Here is an 18,599-nt window from a genome sequence, read left to right as displayed (position 1 = left end):
GGCCGGCAGCTGGGCTGCGGATCAAAGCGAACCTCCACTTGTTCATCAACAGGGCACGGACGACTTCGGCCTTGGGAATACGCTCCTGCAAAGACTGACCACTGCACAGAGTTTGTTTTCAGCCAAGCCTTGGGCCTCGAAGCCAGGGGTTCTAGTTCCTTCTTTGACTCTCGCCCTGACCTACCACGCCTTCTGTCAAATGGACGGGGTGCTTCCAGCCCACCACCCCTGTGAGAAGCAGTTGCCCCAATACAAAATGCCAAACAGAAGGGGGCCACTGATTCTGGGGCAGCACCCTGGGCCTTGGTTTAGGCTTAGGTGAGGGTTGGGGTTAGGGTTGGAGTTTGGGTTTGGGTCCAGCTGCAGGGCCAGAAGCCGAAGAAGGCGCTGAGGCAGTGCCATGTCCTGGGCGAGAGGTCAGTGTATGGGGGAAAGGAGGTCAGGGGCAAATCCACCACCAGCTCTTCCTGCGTCTTTGGGCAAGTTTATACTCTTCCTGAGCCTGCATCTCTACATCTGCAGCGTCATGAAAATCCTTCCTGACAAGCTAACTCTGTACCAGGCCCTGTTCTGGGAGCTGGGCTATAACGATGACCAAAAGGGACCAGGCCGCTCTCTTGGTGGTGCTCACAGCCTAGTGGGGAGGCAACACTGGTTTCCCACTCACAGGTGGGGGAAGGTGCCAGCAGCCCGTGCACCTGGAGGGCTCTGCCCACCCACAGTGGACAGCAGGGGCGGCATCACCAGATGGCCACGTCCATCACGAGACATCAGTGCTCACCAAGCACCCACAGAGCCCTTCCCTTGAACGGTCGCCGCTTAGGCATCTGGATTCTGGGTCCCACCCATATAAAGCACAAGACACTCAGTTAAATCTGAATTTCAGATAAACCACAAATACTTTCTAAGTGTGAGTATATCCCTCCATTCCTTGCCCCTCCCAGGCTCTCCTTTGAGTGGCAGAAGAGCTGACCTCTGCAGGCTGAGGTTTCCAGGTCCCCAAGTCTGCTGGTTTGGGGTTGGGTTCAACCAATGGGAGGCTTTGGAGAAGACTGGAGGGTGGGAGCAAAGGAGAACCGGGGTCCATCTCTCCCTGTCTCCACCTTAGGAGGTTTCATCAGCAACACGTACTGTCCTTTCTGTAGCTGCAGCTCCTGCAGGGTGGCCCAGGAGCCCATCAGGTGACCCGGGTCCCTGGACTCCAGGAGTAAACTTCCTCTCTCTGATCCTCTGATCTGGTGGGAGTGGCTTCCCACGTTGTCCCCTGGACGCTAAGGAACCTTAAGCTCCAGGGCCCTTGGCTCAAATCCATCCTTTTCAAGGCACTGAGAAGGTCCCTAGCAACACGTTCATGTGATCAAACATTTTTGTCAAAATTGCCAAATGGAAAATATTTTAACCACAATCAGTTAAGATCACTACTTCCACTCTGAGCTCCCGCCCATCACGCTCTCCTGCGTAAGGTGCCAGTAGAGGGATTGCTGGCATTTGGGGGTTCCTGCTAAGGAGAAGTTGAACTGGAAAGGTATTTAGTTGGGTCGTACTTATGTAGTTCACAGTTATTTCCATTAATGATTGCTGGCTACCTCCGTGCAGAAGTCCAGCAACAGTCCTTCCACTCACTATTCGGAATCTATCTACCGTGTAGCATCAGAAGGGACAAGACATAAACTGGTCCTGCAGTTTATGGTGCCCGGAAAACGTGGGCAGTGGGGGACAAGCAAGATGTGAAATGTTTGGAGCCAGAAGCTAGTCTACGGGAAATTCTTCCAATCCCCAGATAATTAAGGTGCGAGCAGAGAATTCAATGTCGACAACAAAAAAAGTACCTCTGATCAGAAATACATGCAATAATTGCATCACGTACAGTTGTAAGTGCCCCCTGCTTTTCCGTTTCTTTCTTGATGGGAGTCACATAAAATAGAATTGATCAGAACGCTTCTGTTTGTAGGGCAACAACTGTAGCAGTGCCCCAAACTCTGGCTGAAGTCACTTTGTTTTGCATTCCAACCACTAAAAGGAGAAAATAAATTTTTCTCAACCAGGAAGATAAATCAACTTTCTGTTGTCTCAAAAGAAAAGGACATTACAAAGCCATCACAGAAAGAAGTGAGCAAAGTGCATGAGGCCAAAAATGTAGAGAAAATTTTACTTTGGAGATAGGACAGGTAGTTGATTGATAAAAACATTGTTCTTCTCCTGGATTTTGTGATGCCTATGACACTGGCCTGCTGTTTACAATGCACATTTTGCTGTATCCTGTCTCATTCTAACAAGTAACCACACTCATACCTTTCAAGAGTTGCGTGTACCCCACACAACCTGGATTTGCCCTAACTGCCTCCTTGTTCCCTTTTGGCTTTTCCGCTCTTCCATCAGCTGTATAACAAATCCCTCCCACTTAGATCCTGAGTTCTAAATCCTCAAGTGGTTTTTGTTTCCTGATTACACCCCGATACACATGCCATGAACAAACTGCACCAGGGAGAAAGATGAGCAGATAGAGGAGAACAGGCCCATGGACCCAGGGGGAAATCGTGGCTAACATGACGGACGGTTAGCAAAACCATCCACAGCAAAAAGGGGCGGTAGGGGGAGCCCCTGCATCCTGGGGGAAGGCCGTGGTGGCCTAACAGCCCCAGAGGCAAAGGGGTAGACGTGTTTCACTCAGCCTTTGGGTCATCAGGTTATAGCGACCAGATATACCATAGAGACAGGTAGGGCTCAGGGACCGATGGGCAGAGAGGCCCTGGGAGGACTGACTAGGCGGTTGGCAAGAGAAACCAGACGGCGGCCGCGGAGAGTCGGCCAGACGGGCAGCGCTGTGGACTGGCCCGTCGAGCCTGCAGGTTCCAGAAGACATTGCCGCACAAGTAACCAGGCAGGGAACGAGCGGTCATCGGGAGAGGTGGCCAGTGACCTGGGCCGACTGGCCCGTCTCCAAGACGAGGGCATTCAGGCTGGCCCAAGGAAGCAAAGCGACACCTGCTAGGGTACAGATGCCTCCTACAGGGTCAAGGAAGAGATGGACGGAAGGAGAGGCGAGGGCGGGGCCCCGGCATTTCCCACAAGGACGCCTGGGTCGCCCACAGGCAGGTTGATAATCAGGGCAAACGGCATTTTCTATTCATTAAACCTCTTCATAAAATGCTGCGGGAAGAGCTCCTGGCCGGGTTTTGGGGTAATCCCGGGGATGCTGGAAAAGGGGAGCATCATGGGCAATGTTTTATTAAATTAATTACCTGGAGAAATGTCCAGTCTCCAATGAGCCCACGTCCCACAACCCAGAGCACGGCTGTCCTAACAACAGCAGCACCGGTTGTAACACCACAGCGGCCTGGACTCGGGGTCACAGGCCCACACCACCAAGGGAGAAAGCCAAGGTCGGCAGGCTTTTTATTAGCCCTGGCAGCGGACGGTGGAGTAAATTAAGGAACATCCACTCTGAACAGCCCTTTGAGTTATAATTCTGGAATCCACACGAGATCCGATTTCAAGCGAAAAGAGAGGAATTAAAAATGGATTCTGTAGGGAACCGCAATTCTGTGAAAATACATTATATACCTTTGATAATCAAACCAAATATGTCCTGTACGTGTGGAGACAAGTACGGAGAAAACACAAGAAGCACAGTTATAACCGATGAGGTTGGAGAATTTGTCCTTTAGACTTCCTGTTCACATTGTTTGGCAGTAAGTAATGAACAAAATGAACAACAACCAGAAAAAAGAGAGAGAGGGAGAGAGGGAGGGAGAGGGAGAGAGGGAAAGAGGGAGAGAGGGGGAGAGAGAGAGAGAGAGAGAGAGAGAGAGAGAGAGAGAGAGAGAGAGAGAGGGAGAGGGAGAGGGAGAGAGGGAGGGGGAGAGAGAGAGAGAGAGAGAGAGAGAGAGAGAGTAGAAGTGGTATATTTTAGAAAGCTTTCCTTAAAAAATTTTTTTTAAAAAGTAGTGCAAAGATCTGGCAGCTAAAGTGTCAACCGCCAGCTACCGGGAAGGCGCTGCCATCCAGAATGACTCACTCCTGTAGCTGGGGCTTTGCCACACCTTGGGCCCCTAATGCCAGAGGCAGCGTGATGCCAACGTTGACGAGAAATCCACCATGTCTTCTCCAGCCCCAGGCTGTCACTGCTGCGTGCACTCGGTGGTTATTCCACCGCCTGGAGGCCCCACTGTGTCTACACCGGGTCGTGTCTGTGCAACAAGCCAACCCCCTACCCCTCACCACACACGTCTGACCCTCTGGCTACAGAGCCAAAGGTACATATGTGTCAGTGAGTTTTGCAAACCACCCCCCACAGCCCTACGGGTTGATCAGCCCCGTTCTGAACAGGTTGGAAGACAACAGGGCTTGGATTTAACCCACTTCCAAGTGGCTCGGGTTGCAGGAACGTTATTCTCCTGCCGGGATCCGATCCTGGTAGAAACAGGAGGCCCAGTTGACGGAGAGCTGTGAAAGCCCCAGGATGAGGATCAGATCTACCCGCAGGACAAGCCCCGGGGCGATGTGCCAGCTCGCCCCTGCCCAGCCCTTCCTGGTAACCCCACTCACTGTGAGCCATCTCCGACCTGGGCAGACAGTCGCCGCCACTCGCGTCTCAGCTGCTGCCCCAACATGCCTGGCCTGGTCAGAACAAGGGGCCCAGGCACAGCTCTCAGGGAAGTCCACAGCTGCCGCGGCTGGACCCCCTGGCTCCCAGGTGCAGCCTTGGGGATCCCAAAGGGTCCCAGCCACAGTCTAGGCTTTACTGCACACCTCTTAAAATGCCGAGGAGCAAGAAAGACGGAATGACTCCCCCCACCATCCATCATAGGGCAAGGCTCCTACCTTGACCTTGCCCCTGAAACCCCAGGAGGGGATGCGGGGGGTGCTACTCTGCAGAGAGAGGGAGACTGATGCCTTTTCGGCTCTCCTCACCCCACTCGGCGCTTCGAGGGGCCCTTGGGAAGCTGGGGCCCACACAGCAGGCCGGAGTGGCCCTTCAGGGTTCCTCTCCCCCTGACACAAAGGGCTGCTGGAGGCCTCAAGCCAGCGTCCCTTGGAGAATGACCAGGGACTTGCATTCCTGCCAGAGAGGGCAGGGAGCCTGGGCCCACGTGCGATCATCTTACCCTCCGAGCCGCTGCCCCTTTTCCTGTCCTGGAGGCTTGCAGGCTGCCAGCAGTCACGCTTCGCAGAACCAGGTCAGATTAGGCCCAGAACAAAGCTCAGTTGTTGCACAGCTTCCAAGAGGCCACTGACAGCAAGACGCCTGGGAGCCACCACCCCCTGTGTCGGCAGCAGCTCAATGCCCCCCTTCACTCAAGCTGCAAATAGACCTGGGCCCAGGGCGGGACTGGGAGATAAGGCAGAGAGAAACTGGGCTGGGAGCAGACTGCCACACTCAACCCTGGAGACCCAAGGCCAGGCCGCCCTTCCAGAGCTATGCTGAGAGCAGCCAGGTGCAGGAAGGACGCACACAGCCTGGCACTCAGTGGTGCCCAGCAGATGCTTCCCGAATGAAGGACTGAACCTACAGGGAGAGTTGAAACAGGCCAGGAACCTGGGCACCCCCCAACTCAGCAGGGCTGCTGCAGCAAAGGCTGTGAGCCCCAGGCCTCCCAGCAGAGCTCTTGGGGTCCAGGCCCAGCTGGCCCAGTAGGAAAGGGGCAGTGGTGACTGGCCCACCAGACTCAGGGACCCTTCAATGTTCCAAAGAAGGCTCAGAGCCTGCAGAGCCTGCAAAGCCTGCAAAGCCTGGTGCCCCACGGTCTCAGGTCAGGCGGTGGTACCCCCACCCCACCCCACCCCAAGGCCCTGCGCCCACCACGGCAGACCCCCTTCAGTCAGCGCTTCTGGATCAGCCGCCCTCCGGTACTACCACTGCCACTCTCCGGCCTAGGTCTCTCAAGGAGCCCCGTCCCTCAGCACGGGGGTGGGGGGGTGGGGGGGCTGTGATCTTGTGGGGCTCCATGCAGGTCCCCAGGGGGCTGTTCACCTCACCACTGTACCCACTAATTCCTCATAAATCCCCTGGCAACACCTAGAACCGGGGTGTTCCAAGGTCATTCCAACAAGCAGAGCCATAGGAACCCAGCGTGTCACCTCCCTTCCCACGCAAATGCTCACAGGCCTCGGGCCTGGGGCCCACTCTCTCCAGCCCTCCCCTCCCCCAAGGCCACCAGCGGGATCAGCCCAGGAACTGGCGCTCATCCACCCCCCACCCCCAGCTGGGCTCTCACTGCTGTGTGGTGAACCTTTCTTATCAAGTACATCTTAAGCAAACTGCAGAACCCACGCAACGCTGCCCAAGGACTAACAGCAGCGGAAACAAGGTCCCATCCAAGGGAGGCCTCCTGGGGTAGGCAGAGAGACTCCGAGGAAAGTGTCTGCCCAAGGAGACAGACAGGTGGGTGAAGTGGAGTGCCTTCTTCCTGCTATTGGGGTCCTTGGGTCCTCAGATGACATCCACCTGGGAGCTCCAAGCACACGGTTGCCCCACTTCCACCTGGACGTGGCCCCTAGACTGTTGCTCCTGAGCAGCGACCCCATGTCCCATGAGCACCTGTCTTGGCTTTAACACACAGGAGGTTCCAGGAAGAAGGTGGGCTGTCTCAGACTCAGGTGTGTTGCCAGGTGCATGGCACTGCGCTCTCGGAACCACTCTGGGCAGGCTGCGGAGATGGGCAGGTGACTATGGTCTGAGGGGAGCTGCCAGGGCGGGAGGGCGGGCAGGTGACCACGCCTGAGCGTGCCTCCCTGTCTGCAACAGGTTGGGGAGAGGGCTAGCCAGGATGAGTAGGGGACCGCGGGGGTCCACAAGGGTCCATGACCCTGGGCATGAGTCCAACGCAGCCACAGATTAACGGCACGAGGTGGCTCTTTCTGTCCACCCACGTCCCCTGCAGGAGCCAGAATAAGCAGGCTTGGACGTGAGGAGACAAGAGGCAACAAGAATGAATGAGGCGGGGAGGGGGGGAGCGGAGGGGCCGGGGCAGAGAAGAGGAAGAAACTCTGCCTTAGCACAGTTCCACGCTCACCCATCACCCCAGGGTTAGCTTGCTTACTGGGGAAGTTCCTCTCCCTTCCCATAAGTCAGCTCCTGGAGCGTGGGGTGGGGGCAGGTGACTGAGCAGCAGACATAATCTCCTTTCACGTGCTTCCTCTGGGTGGCCTCCAGCCCTGCCCAGCCCTGGAGAAGTCACCACGGCATGGGGCTTTGTAACCTTTGGTGGGCCAGGTTCCCCTTTGGGAATCTCCTGAAAGCCACAGAGAATCTCAGGAACAGGCCCACGTACACACACAGACCAATCCCCCCAATTTCTATGACTCCTGGGCCTCAGGTAAGTGACCCCCATGACACTGTGGGGGAGCCAGGGACACTGAAGGGCAAGCTCTGCCTGACCCGGCGTGCAACGAGAAGCCCCCGACTCAGACCACCAGAGAACCTGCACACAGACGGGCTGGGGGAGACACCCGGGCCACACTCCTGGCCTCCAAACCAGCGGAGGTTCGGGGAGGGTGCCAGCAACTTCCGGGGATCCTGGCAAAGCAGCAGTAACACACAGCCTCCTCGTCTTTCCTCCTGACGATAAAAATGATGATGACAGCAGCCACCAGGTTACAGAGCAGGCGTTTCTAAACCTGTCGTGTACGAAATCATTTAATCGGCACAACATATTAGTGACGTCCCGGGTTAACAAGTAAGACGCACGAGACTAAGTACTTTGTTCCACAGGGAGGAGGCGCCCAGCTCGGATTTGCTCCCAGGAGCCCACGCGGTGAACCACTGGGCCACACCGCCTGTTCACTGCCCTAAGGGGAGCGACAGGTGAGGTGGATCAAGGAAAAGCCTGGAGCCAATGAAAGCTCCAATACAGCCTGCATCAAGCCCTCACCTGGGGTCCTACAGCCCCCACCTGGGCCTTTGCTTTGTCCCCACCTGGAAAGACCCATTTTATCCTCCACCTACTCAACATTTCTCATTCTTCAAGGCCCAGTTCAACCTTGCCTGCCCCACAACCTCCCATCAGGCCCAGGGTTCCGCCTTCCAGGGCATTCTGTGGCATTTGAGCCCTTACGGCTCAGGTGGAAGGGGTGTGAAGAGCCCGGGCCTCCTCTCCAGGGAGGACGGACACAAGCCCCTGCGAGCAAGGACCGCGTCTTTGATTCATCTTTGCACCCTGGGGGCACTGCTGCACAAGCCCCACACAATGTGCGTTCGGTCGAGTGCGTGTACACCCAAGGGACCTGGACCCCACCAAGACATATTTACAATTTCCCCCTTTTCAGAGACTCACGAGTGCTCAAACCAGCTCTATGAGGATGGCGTGACCGTACAATTTCTCTTCAAGCCCGTAAATAGGTCCAGAAGCAATAATCGCACCCAATCTAGCTGAGAAACAAAAGCCTCCCTGGTTGCCCTTGGATTTGGGGGATTTTAACACCGTTTGCTGCTTTCCTTAATTTCATGGCATTGATGCCATGTAGGGGTCAGCCGGCCATCTGTGAGGTACCCCTACTCGGATGGGGGGCACTAAGAGAACTGGAACACACTCAGAATGGGGCTGAGAGGCCACCTGCCCTGGGCCAGCCGCCTCCAGCCTGACCCCACACTGCAACAGAGTGACCCAGCACGCCTTGGCCCACTGCCAGGAGGGGGCCATACTGGAAGGGGTCCAGGCCCGCCCAGCTCTCATCCTTCAGGGCCCCGCCCTTCAGGCAAACACCAGAGCCCTGGCTGCCTTTATAAGAGTTGGCTCCTACCCACCCGATAACCTCCACTTCCACCTACTGCAGAAAACTTCTTTTTTTAATTTTTCACCTGGGGGAGGGGGTAGCGTAGAGGAGAGGAGGCCTCAAGTCTGCTTCAGGGGCCCTCTGGCATCTGTGGAGCAGGATCGCAAAGTTCCCCCAGTGAAAGGCCAAGGACCTATGACCTGGGGGGGCCGATCGCCCCCACTGCCCAGACCAGCGGGAGGTGAAGTTTGGGGAGCCAAGGGCAGAAGCAACCGCACCCGGGCTGCACTCACAGATGCCCACAACCATTTCAAGTATTTGGAGCATGTTGGGGAGGAAGGGAGGGCGAGCGCCAAACCCCAGCATATGCCACCTGGAAGCCCCCTCCTCCCTCAGTTACACCAACGCACCCACACCTCTGAGATAGAGCTGTCTTCAGGGTATCTGAAGGGGTGCGCTGTTTGCAACAAGGGGTGAAAGTTGAAATTCTAAGCCACTGACCCAGAAGGGTATTTTAGGGGAAGTTCTGAGTAACCCTCTTTGAGACCAGCTATTCTTATTACCCGTTTTGGTTCCTGGATGTGGAAAACAGGAGACCGAGAAATGGCCCAGAGGCGGGGGGATGGCCCAAATGGCCTCTTCAGTTCTAACTAAGTTCCATGATTCTGTCCTCATATCAATAAAAATTAATTCATGAGTCCTTGGCAGAAAACTTCATATCCAAATAGATTAAGGAGAGGAATATAAAAGTTTGCAGGGTGAGCAGAAAAGGAGAAAACGTTTATTATTTGATGACTGAGGAGGACAAAGGATCCTTAGAGGAAAACCACCAAGAAGAAAGAATACAGATCTGGATTATCCTTAACCTGCCCTTCAAGGCTTGTGGCCTCAGTTTGCTCATCTGTGAAATGGAACTTCCAAGTACCCATGGGCAAAAGGCTTATAAAGGATCCTAAGCACATTAGGAGAACGGGTCAGGCCTCCACCACCTGTGTGAGGTCAGACCTGCTAGACCTGCAAGCACACCGATAGCATCCTGAGACCCAAAAGGTGAACCCGAGTTGCCAGCTCGGGGGCTGTGGGATGCCCCCATTTGGCGAAATTCCCATGCTCCATTAGGTAGAGGATAACAGGATTTTATCTGAAGAAAGGATGCTGCGGCCCAGACCGCCAATCTGGAGGGTGAAGCCAAGGAAATCCTCCACTCAGCTCCCCTACACACACGGACCCTAAGCACTCCGAACCGCGGTGCCTGGAAAGTCAGCGGTTCCAGCTGAGGGTGCAGGGGTGAGGGAGGCGAGCAGGAGGGACCGCCAGCCCAGCAGCCTCCACAGCGGCCCCACACAGCGAGCAGCAGCTGACAGACAGTGTCAGGGGACCCTGGGCCAAGGTCAGAAGCGGGGTCCAACAGAACAAGGGTCAGAGGACTCGGGTGGCCGGACTCCCCCCGGCCTTGGAGCGCCAAGTCCGTCGAGGGCTGCAATGCCTTGAGGGTCGCCTTCCCTTGCCTGCCATACATCACCAAAAACCCTCTTCCCTCTTAGTTTTTTTGGGGGTCCAAGAAGCATTTCCTCGATCCCCCTCGGGTGGAGGCTGAGTCAACTGGCCAGGCGCGAACGCCCCACGCGCCAAAGCCTGCCTTGGGAGTTTGGGCACCCGCTCGGCTCCCGGGGCACCTCGACGACCACGACCACCTCGGCTCAGGTAAGAAGGGTTCGTCCCGGGACACAGACCCCTCCCCGCCCCGCGCGCGGCGCCCACCTGTGTACGACTTCTTCATGGTGCCGCCGTGGCCGCTGCTCCGAGGAAAGTGTGCGGCGAGGCCGCCAGGCGCGGGCTCCCAGGTCGCTGATCCCGGGCGGCAGGGAGAGGGCTGGGCGCGGGGAGAGGGGGCGGACCCGGCGCCACCCCCTTCCCAGGCCCGCCCCGCCGAGGTGCGCGCCGAGCCCCCGGCCCGGCGCCGAGCTACACCTGGCAGACCCGCGGGCCGGCGCATCCGACACCGGGCCCGGGAGGGGGCGCACCCCGGCGCCCGGCCCTGCGCTCGCCCCTGCTCAGCTGGGCGCAGCCCCGCGACCCCTGCACTGCAGCCCCGACGCAGATTGTCCGAGGTTGGGGGTAGCGATGGTGGCCCCGAGCGCCAGCCGCCACACCCACCTCCAGGGCTCGAATGGTTCGTTCCGGGGCGTAGGGAGTCCGGGCGGGGCGGGGCCCGCCAGGTGGCTGGAGGAGGAAGACAGGGCTGGGAGCCGCGGGGCGGCCGCCGGGCAAGGCGGGCTCGGCGGGGACCGCCAGGGGCTCGGAGCCGGGCGCCGGCTCAGCGTACCCGGGCAGGACAGGGCAGGCGGAGGACGGTGCCTGCCACCACTTTCCCGGTAGTCAAAAGAGCAGACTGCATCGACTCCTCTGATTGAACCGGGACTCCGGTTCCTCGTCGGTAAACGGGACTGTTAGACGAGATGGTAATTTCTGTTCCATCTGAGAAGCAGTGAGCATGTGCTCTGCGCCGGGTACTGCGCGCGGTCAGTGTCTCGGAGTAAAAGAGCAGACACAGGGACTCGCGTCTTCCCAACACAAATTATACAGGCAGAGATGGGAGTGTGCATTCCCGGGCAAAAATTACACAGAAGGGTTCTACTTTTGTATCCTTAATTTTCCGTAATAAAAGTTTTTTTAATGTACAGAGGAGAAAGTGATGGATTTTGTCTAGAGAGTGGTGTTTGACTTTTATTGAGGTGATGCTAAAACGCTGTTTTAAAGAACGAGTAGGAGTTTGCCAGGTAGCCAAGGTGATATGGAGACAAAAAAGGCGTGGCCGAGCCTCGGAGGCGCGATGTGTCACTGGAGCGTGCACACATACACAGGGGTGGGCCCTTCCAGGTTTGCCAGCGGAGGCCCGGAGATAAAGGAGTGGGGGAGGCGATTCAGGAAGCGCACACAAATTCTCCCAAAGGGCGCAGCGCCGCCTTCCCTTGCCTGCCATACATCACCAAAAACCCTCTTCCCTCTTAGTTTTTTTGGGGGTCCAAGAAGCATTTCCATTTCTTGCCAGAGAGTGGGAGCTTGTATAATGAGAACTGAGACACGTGCTCAGTAGGTCTGTCCGCCTACTTCCCTCCTTAATAAATCTGTCCAGCCAGAGCCAGGGAGGGAGCAGCGTGGCCACGTGACCTTCCCCAGCCCCTGGCTAGAGCTGATTGGACCAGAGAGATCACGGACTCCACCTGGCACACCTCCAACTCTTTACCTGGGGATCAGGGGCTGAGAGGGAACGGGTGTGAGGGAGGGGACCAGCCACAGGTCTGGGGGTTATAGATGAATTGTGAACAGCTGTTCTTGGATTCTGGGATCTGCCCACCCCGCCTGCCACTTGCCCCAGCACGTGCACATTATGCTGTGGCCAAGCCAGAGGCTTAGCTGTGTCCTGACTCCGGCTGGTAATCAGGATACAACACTGACGCTGACGCCTGCGGTTCCCAAATCCAACCACCTCTCAAGAATCCCTCTAGTGGGCACATGGTTGGCTTTGTTCATTTCACTCAGCTCAAGTCAGAGGTGCCCTGATGCACATCCATCCTTACAGTAGGTGGATCTAGGAGTCACGGGGACCTTTGGGTGTCCTGTTTGGTCGGCCCCTCCCTTGGTGCCCACATTATTGTTTGTGGGTCATAATTCACATGTACCTGGGCACCGAGGAACCAGGAACACCTGTGTCGTAGTGATATTGGACACATACCATTCCCCAAATTAGAAGGATGAGAGAGAGAGGACGGGCGGGGGAATGAGGTAGTCTATACGAGCACATTTTTGAGATGCAGGAAGGTTCATTGTTTGAGCACAACATTTTTATGAACTCACTAAAATGTATGACGTAATCACCTGCCTTAATGAGGAGATATACCAAACGTTCTCCTGGCTCAAGACCATCGTAAACCCTGCCTTTAATGGTTACTGACTCATGTACTGCCATGCTGCTTCTTCACTAAGGGTCCCCAGCCTACTGTACTTTCCAGTTTTAAAAAACTGTTCTTCAACACTCAGCTCCCACACTTACTGTGTGGTTTGTCACAAGTCACATAATTTCTCCGAGTCTCAGGTTCCACTCCTATAAATGGGGATTACAATACCTAACATGGCTGGCAAGGTGGGTGGAATGATTGCAAAAGGGATGTATATGAAGTGCTAACTGTGCTGCTGTCGCTAAGACCTAAAACCTGAGGCACTGGCTTTGGGAGCAGGCAGTGGGCAGAAGCCCGACAGCCTGGGAGGAAGTAGGTGAGAGCTGGAAGGGAAGTAGAGAAAATGCTGCTGGACACCGGAGGAAAGGGGACCTTCATTTGGTGGTGGCACAAAGTTCAGCAAAACTGTTGCCGGCCGTAGCATGGATGATGGACACCAAGTACAGCTAGCAAACTTGACAATGCAGTGAAGGGGTTTTCCAGGCAGGACGTTCGAGAAAGGAGACGGAGAAGCTAAGAGCACACTGTCCCATTTTCAAGTGGAATTGGGAGAAAATGGAATAGGCCAGAACAGTCTTCCCAGCCAGCGAAGGATTCTCAGAGTAAAGGACTTCAGAACAAAGTCCAGCTGGACTGTAACATGCATGAGCGCAACCTCAGAAAACAATGACAGGTGACTCATAAAGCTTCAGACAAAGGTGTCCTGAGGCTCTACGCGTCTGTCTGCAGACCCTCTCTGGTACACTGTGAGGCATTGAAGTCCCCAGGGGCTTCTCCCACCTCTTCCTCACATGGAGCAGAAGGCAGACAAGGGCTGATCTCAAATAGTTTTGTGCTGCTAAGTGGAAGAAGTCGACCTGACAAGGCTACATGCAGTGATTCCCGCTACATGACATTCTGGAAGAGGCTGTCAACACAAGAACGTCCAGCCTAAGAAAAGTTCTTGTAAGATTTTATTTGAGCCAAACTGATGATAATTGCTGGGAAGCAAAATCTCAATGGACTGAGAAAATGCTCCAGAGAATGACAGTTTTACAGCTTATTTTATAAATTAGAATCAAAGGAGACGTAAGGAGGGTTACGAGAAATCCATTGGTGGTAGATTAAGGGGGTGGGAGAAAGCAAAGAGGGGAAATCTCTGGGATTGGTTAAAAAGTAAAGCGCAGAGACACATACTTCTTTCACATTGGTGGTTACAAGACAGTTAACGTTTATAACACAGAGGTGGTATGTGGGCAACCAGATAACAATGTGCTCTTGCACTCTGGGTCTGGAAAAGAAGATCACTCTGGCATTTCAAAGGTATGTTATCTTAGATGCACAAGGACAATGGACAATTTCAAAGGTAAAGTTCAAGGAAGCTGCAGGCCTAGGACGTGACTACTACCTGCCATGACTCGCTTTCAAGTTAGGAGTATTTATGTCCAGACCATCCCATGTGGTTACTTTGGTCTCAGGGTTTGTAAGGCCCACCAGGGGGGCCTCCCCTGAGCTTGTCAGGTTTAGGATGTGGCCCCTTTTTCATCCACAAGGCAAAACTGGAGACAGTAGCCAGTGGTTGCCAGGAGCTTGGGGAGGAAGGGATGCACAGGTGGGGACTGAGGATTTTTAGGCAGCGAGACGACAGTACGACACTGTAAGGGTGGACACAGGGCATTACGCACTTGTCCGAACCCGGAGAGCGTGCATCACCAGCAGTGAACCCTAATGCAGACTACGGATTTCAGTTAATAATCATGTGTTAATATTGGCTCACCAACTGTAACAAATGTACCACGTGACAATAAAAGGGGAAAAACAGGAGCGGGTGGTGCATAGGGGAACGCTGCTCTCTCCACTCCATTTTTCTGTAAACCTAAAACTGCTTAAAAAAAAAAGATATATATATATATATATATATATATATATATATATATATACACACACACACACGTAAATTAAAAATAAACGGCTTGTAGGTAAGATTTTTATCTCATGGAGTGGATTTTAAATTAACACTTAGACAGCCCCCAAGTTTTCAAAGGAATTAGGTTCTTAGACTAAATGGGGTGAGGACTAGACAAAACTTAAAGGGGCTTTTGGACTCTGACCTTTTAGAGGAAGGAAGCAGGCTGAGAAAGCCATTCAGCTGCAGACTCAGTCTTCTTATGAAAAGGGAAGTATGCCTCCGGACAGAGGCAAAGGGCGCGGAGAAGCCAGGCCAGGACCGGAAGACCCCTCCCAGGAGCCTCCTCTGCACCAGACTTGATCTCCGTGACTCAATCCTGCACCTGCAGTCTGAGCCCCAAACCGTGATGGAGGGGACTTTAGGGGACTTGGGTCGGGTGAGCATATTTTGCACGTGGGACCTGGTACTCTTCCACAATGCAACCTTGGCATTCCTCCCTGTGTCCCTTCCCTTTGGATCTGAGAGGGTTTGTTGTTTGATTGTAATCCTTGAACTCGGAGACTTGAGCCACTAAGTAAGAGTCTGAGACCTCCACACTGTTGGGAGTGTTTCATTGTCTACTGCTGTGGAACAAATGACTACAAACTTAGTGGCTTAAGACCACACAAGTTCATCATTTCACAGCCTCTGTGGTCAGGAATTCGGGCTTGGCTTACCTGGGTTCTCGGCTTCAGAGTATCTCACAGGCTGCAGCCGACTCATCTGAAGGCTCGACTGGGAAAGAAACTGCGTCCAAGCGCACTCGGTTGTTGGCAGAATTCAGCTGTGTGGAGGCTCTTGGACCAAAGGCCTCAGTTTGTAGCAGCTCAAACTGATTTCCTTGCCACGTGGGACCCCCACCCAGCAACACATCCATCAAATCCAGCAGGGAAGACAATCTGCTGGCAGAACGGAAATGACTATCTTCAGTTTGATGTGGAAGTGGCAGCCCATGAACACCAGGAGGCAGGGATCACCAGGACCAATCAGAAGCAACCCAGCACAGGGAGGCCACAGTGGCACGTGGCCGGAGTCCTGGACTTCCCAGCCCAGCCACCAGAAATGTGAGCCAGCTGCCCAGCGGTTGGGAGATTATGGGTGACTTGGTTTCTTCACTGTGTTTCTCTCTGTTTTCCATAAGAAACATATACTGCTTTCATAATCTGAAAAAATAGATACACATGATATATACACACAATAGATAGCATTATTTTTATCCATGGACCCCTTTTTTGAGGTCAACGTTGGCATATTTTAAAGCTTCTTTGTTTTATCTTGACATCTTTTACAATTAAACTTGTTATTAGGACCAAAAACAAGGTTTTTTTCCCTAGAGTTCGGCAGTTTGGCCTGCTAATTTTCAAAGCATCTTTCAACATTCATTTCAGATGGGCAGTTTTCCTGTGAGACCTTATTATATGGAATTATATGACACAGAGCCTGAGGCTCCCCAGCACACACATAATAGGGATTCCGTCCTCACGAAGCAAGGTTCTGGGCCGGTCATTAACTGCGGCCCACAGAGGTCTGAGCTTCTCCCAAGATCACGAAGGCCAGGGCTGACCCCCAAATCCTGAGAATCAGAACTGTCTCATTCTCCCAGATCCAGCCTCAGACAGTGGCTGAGTCTCCTCTCGAGAGCCACCAGATTCGTGCAAAGTGCTTCCTCAGAGAAAGCGCTTCCCTCCCTCACCAGCAGGCCGAGGAAGGGGTGGCTCTTCCCAAAGATTGACCTGGGCATCACGGGTCCTCACGACACCCTGACTTCCCACACTTCTTTACAGAATCACTCAGTGGGGCTTCCAGGAGCAACCAGGATCCTTATGAGGCTACTGCCCGTTTCCAGGGTGTATTCCGTAACGTTCACTGGTTTCATTGTTATACTGAAAAGAGGGCTCTGGGGTCACAAAGTGGCCACACTTACTAGGCTTCTCTTTGATGCAGGACTTCTCAGAGCCTTTAATATGCTCATAGATACTGCGAATCTCCAACGCAGTTATGGTATGCAGCAGATCGCAAACGTATGTGACTCCAGAACTCTTTCTTCACGAGGCAACCTGCAGTACAAGGGCCCTCAGTCAGATGGGGGCGCGAGGGGCACACACGAGCCAGGACTAGATACACACCTGAGAAGTCTGCGGGGCTCACCTGTCGGCCTGCAGAGGAAGGCCTTGCCTACCCCTCCTCTACTCCTCTACCGTCTTCCAGGAGGAGCTTTCTGATGGGAAAACTGTCACTCCATGAAACCAGGCAGCGGGGACTGGCATCCTCGCCAACCTTTCACCAGTGCTTTTGGCTGAAGGGGAAGCTGGGATTCCCCAGAAGCATCCCTAGGAAAGCCCAGGGCAATCCCCCATCTTTAATCGTGTTTATTGTTCCCATCTCTGCGCCTTTGCTCCTGCCTCCCCCAGACCACCTTGGACCAGACGGCAGTTCCTCCTCCTCTCCAGAGCAGAGTCTGTCCCATGGACTCTCCCAGGGAGCTTTCAGAGCCACCCACTCAGGCTGCACCCAGGCCATTACATGAGAATCTCTCAGGGTGGAGCTTTTTCAGATGCTGGGGGCTGAGACCACTGGTCTGGCGGAGGGAAAGCAGAGGTCTGGGCTGGAATCCCAGTGTACCTGGGTGTCAGTCAGCCCCATGCTCTTCTTCAGATGCTAAACCTCAGGTTCCCCCATGGGGATAACAAGGCCTGCCCTGAGCTGTTGTGGGATTGGGGGACAATATACGGCTTGTTTAGTGACCTGTTGCCTCACTGGGGCTCCTGCATCCCCACAGATGGGGAGTGAGGGCAGGAGCCTGCCTTAGCCAGGGACCCCTGGAGCCTCCTGCAGAGGTGCTAGATAAAAATTTGAGGATGGGGTGAAAAGCAGCCTGTGGGAGCCCCACGCAGGACAGGCCATACAGAAAGAAAAGCCAGGTGTCTCCACTTACCACAAAAGCAATCGTGTTAGTTCTCAGGAGTAAGTGAATCTTAATTTGCTTTTATTAAAAACATAAATAAATACAGGGCCTGCCAGACGGCCCGAGGGAGTGTGGGGAAAGGGCTGGCAGCCTTGGGTGGGAGGGTCACAGAGCTGGGGGGTGGAGGGAACACGAGGTCAAGGCTGGCTCCGCCTCTGCCGCCCTCTGGCTCTCCTTAGCTCACTCTGTTCATTCAGCCCTCCTGTGTTCTACACTCCTTCCACCAAGCTACCAGATAATACACAGGATGTCAGTTAGATTTGAACTTCAGATAAGCAACAAGTGTGTAGTATAAGTATGACCCACGTAGTATTTGGGACATACTTATACTAAAACAAAAATTTCTTACTTGTCTGAAATTAGAATTTAACTAGGTACCCTATGTTTTTATTTGCTAAATCTGGAACCTTGTGTCCTCAGCCCCCAGCCCTAGACTGGTCATTCTGGAAGGGAGCTTTGACCTCCCCCCATTCAGAGTCACAAACACCAGGCTGGGGACTGAGGCCAGCCTGTGACAAGTCGTCATCTGTAAGGTGGGGTGAGTAAGGACAGTGCAGAGTATGATTTTTTTTTTTTGGTTTTGTGCTTTAAAAAAATAAATAAAGCTTAAGATATTCAAAGCATTGGTCTTTATTCTCAAATTTTCCCCTTCTTATGTGTGTAAAGGCCCTACATGAAAAAAAATGTCCTTAAAAAAAAACACAATGGTAATAGCAAGTAGTTTGTGTCTTTTAAGATATTATGTCTTTTTGACGAACTTGAAACACAGCCACTCCATCTTAAAATCTCCAATTAAACAAACAAACCAAACTGGACTATGATATCCCACAGCCTGGTGGAGGAAAACGACTGTCCCCACGTCACAGTTAGGGCGGCTGGTACCGGGCCTGGCTCACAGCCCCTTTCTGCTCCCCACCCTCTAGGTCCCCTCTCACCTCAGTGTTTCTGTCTCAGCTGCTCATTTCTCTGCTTCCAGCTGGCATTTCCCACCTTTCCAGACCCCCGTACCTGAACATGGGACCAGGACGCCTAG

At 53.9% G+C, this 18,599-nt stretch overlaps 1 protein-coding gene across 2 annotated transcripts in view; it reads right to left on the bottom strand.

Annotated features, from left to right (window-relative positions):
* SEPTIN9 (septin 9) overlaps positions 1 to 15,339 on the bottom strand; it is a 155,870-nt gene extending 140,531 nt beyond the window's left edge. The window contains exon 1 of one of the 2 annotated variants that reach the window (XM_033091824.1): positions 15,279 to 15,339. In XM_033091824.1, coding sequence (XP_032947715.1) covers positions 15,279 to 15,324 — 46 coding nt within the window. In that variant the 5' untranslated portion in view covers positions 15,325 to 15,339. Of the gene's footprint in view, positions 1 to 10,476; positions 10,693 to 15,278 lie in introns of those variants that run through there. The other variant, XM_033091825.1, reaches the window with a different exon arrangement.
* Positions 15,340 to 18,599: the final 3,260 nt, after the last annotated feature.

The sequence above is a fragment of the Rhinolophus ferrumequinum genome, chromosome 21 (genome assembly GCF_004115265.2).
Source record: "Rhinolophus ferrumequinum isolate MPI-CBG mRhiFer1 chromosome 21, mRhiFer1_v1.p, whole genome shotgun sequence".
Taxonomy (NCBI): domain Eukaryota; kingdom Metazoa; phylum Chordata; class Mammalia; order Chiroptera; family Rhinolophidae; genus Rhinolophus; species Rhinolophus ferrumequinum.
This window is presented reverse-complemented; position numbering and strand designations above follow the sequence as displayed.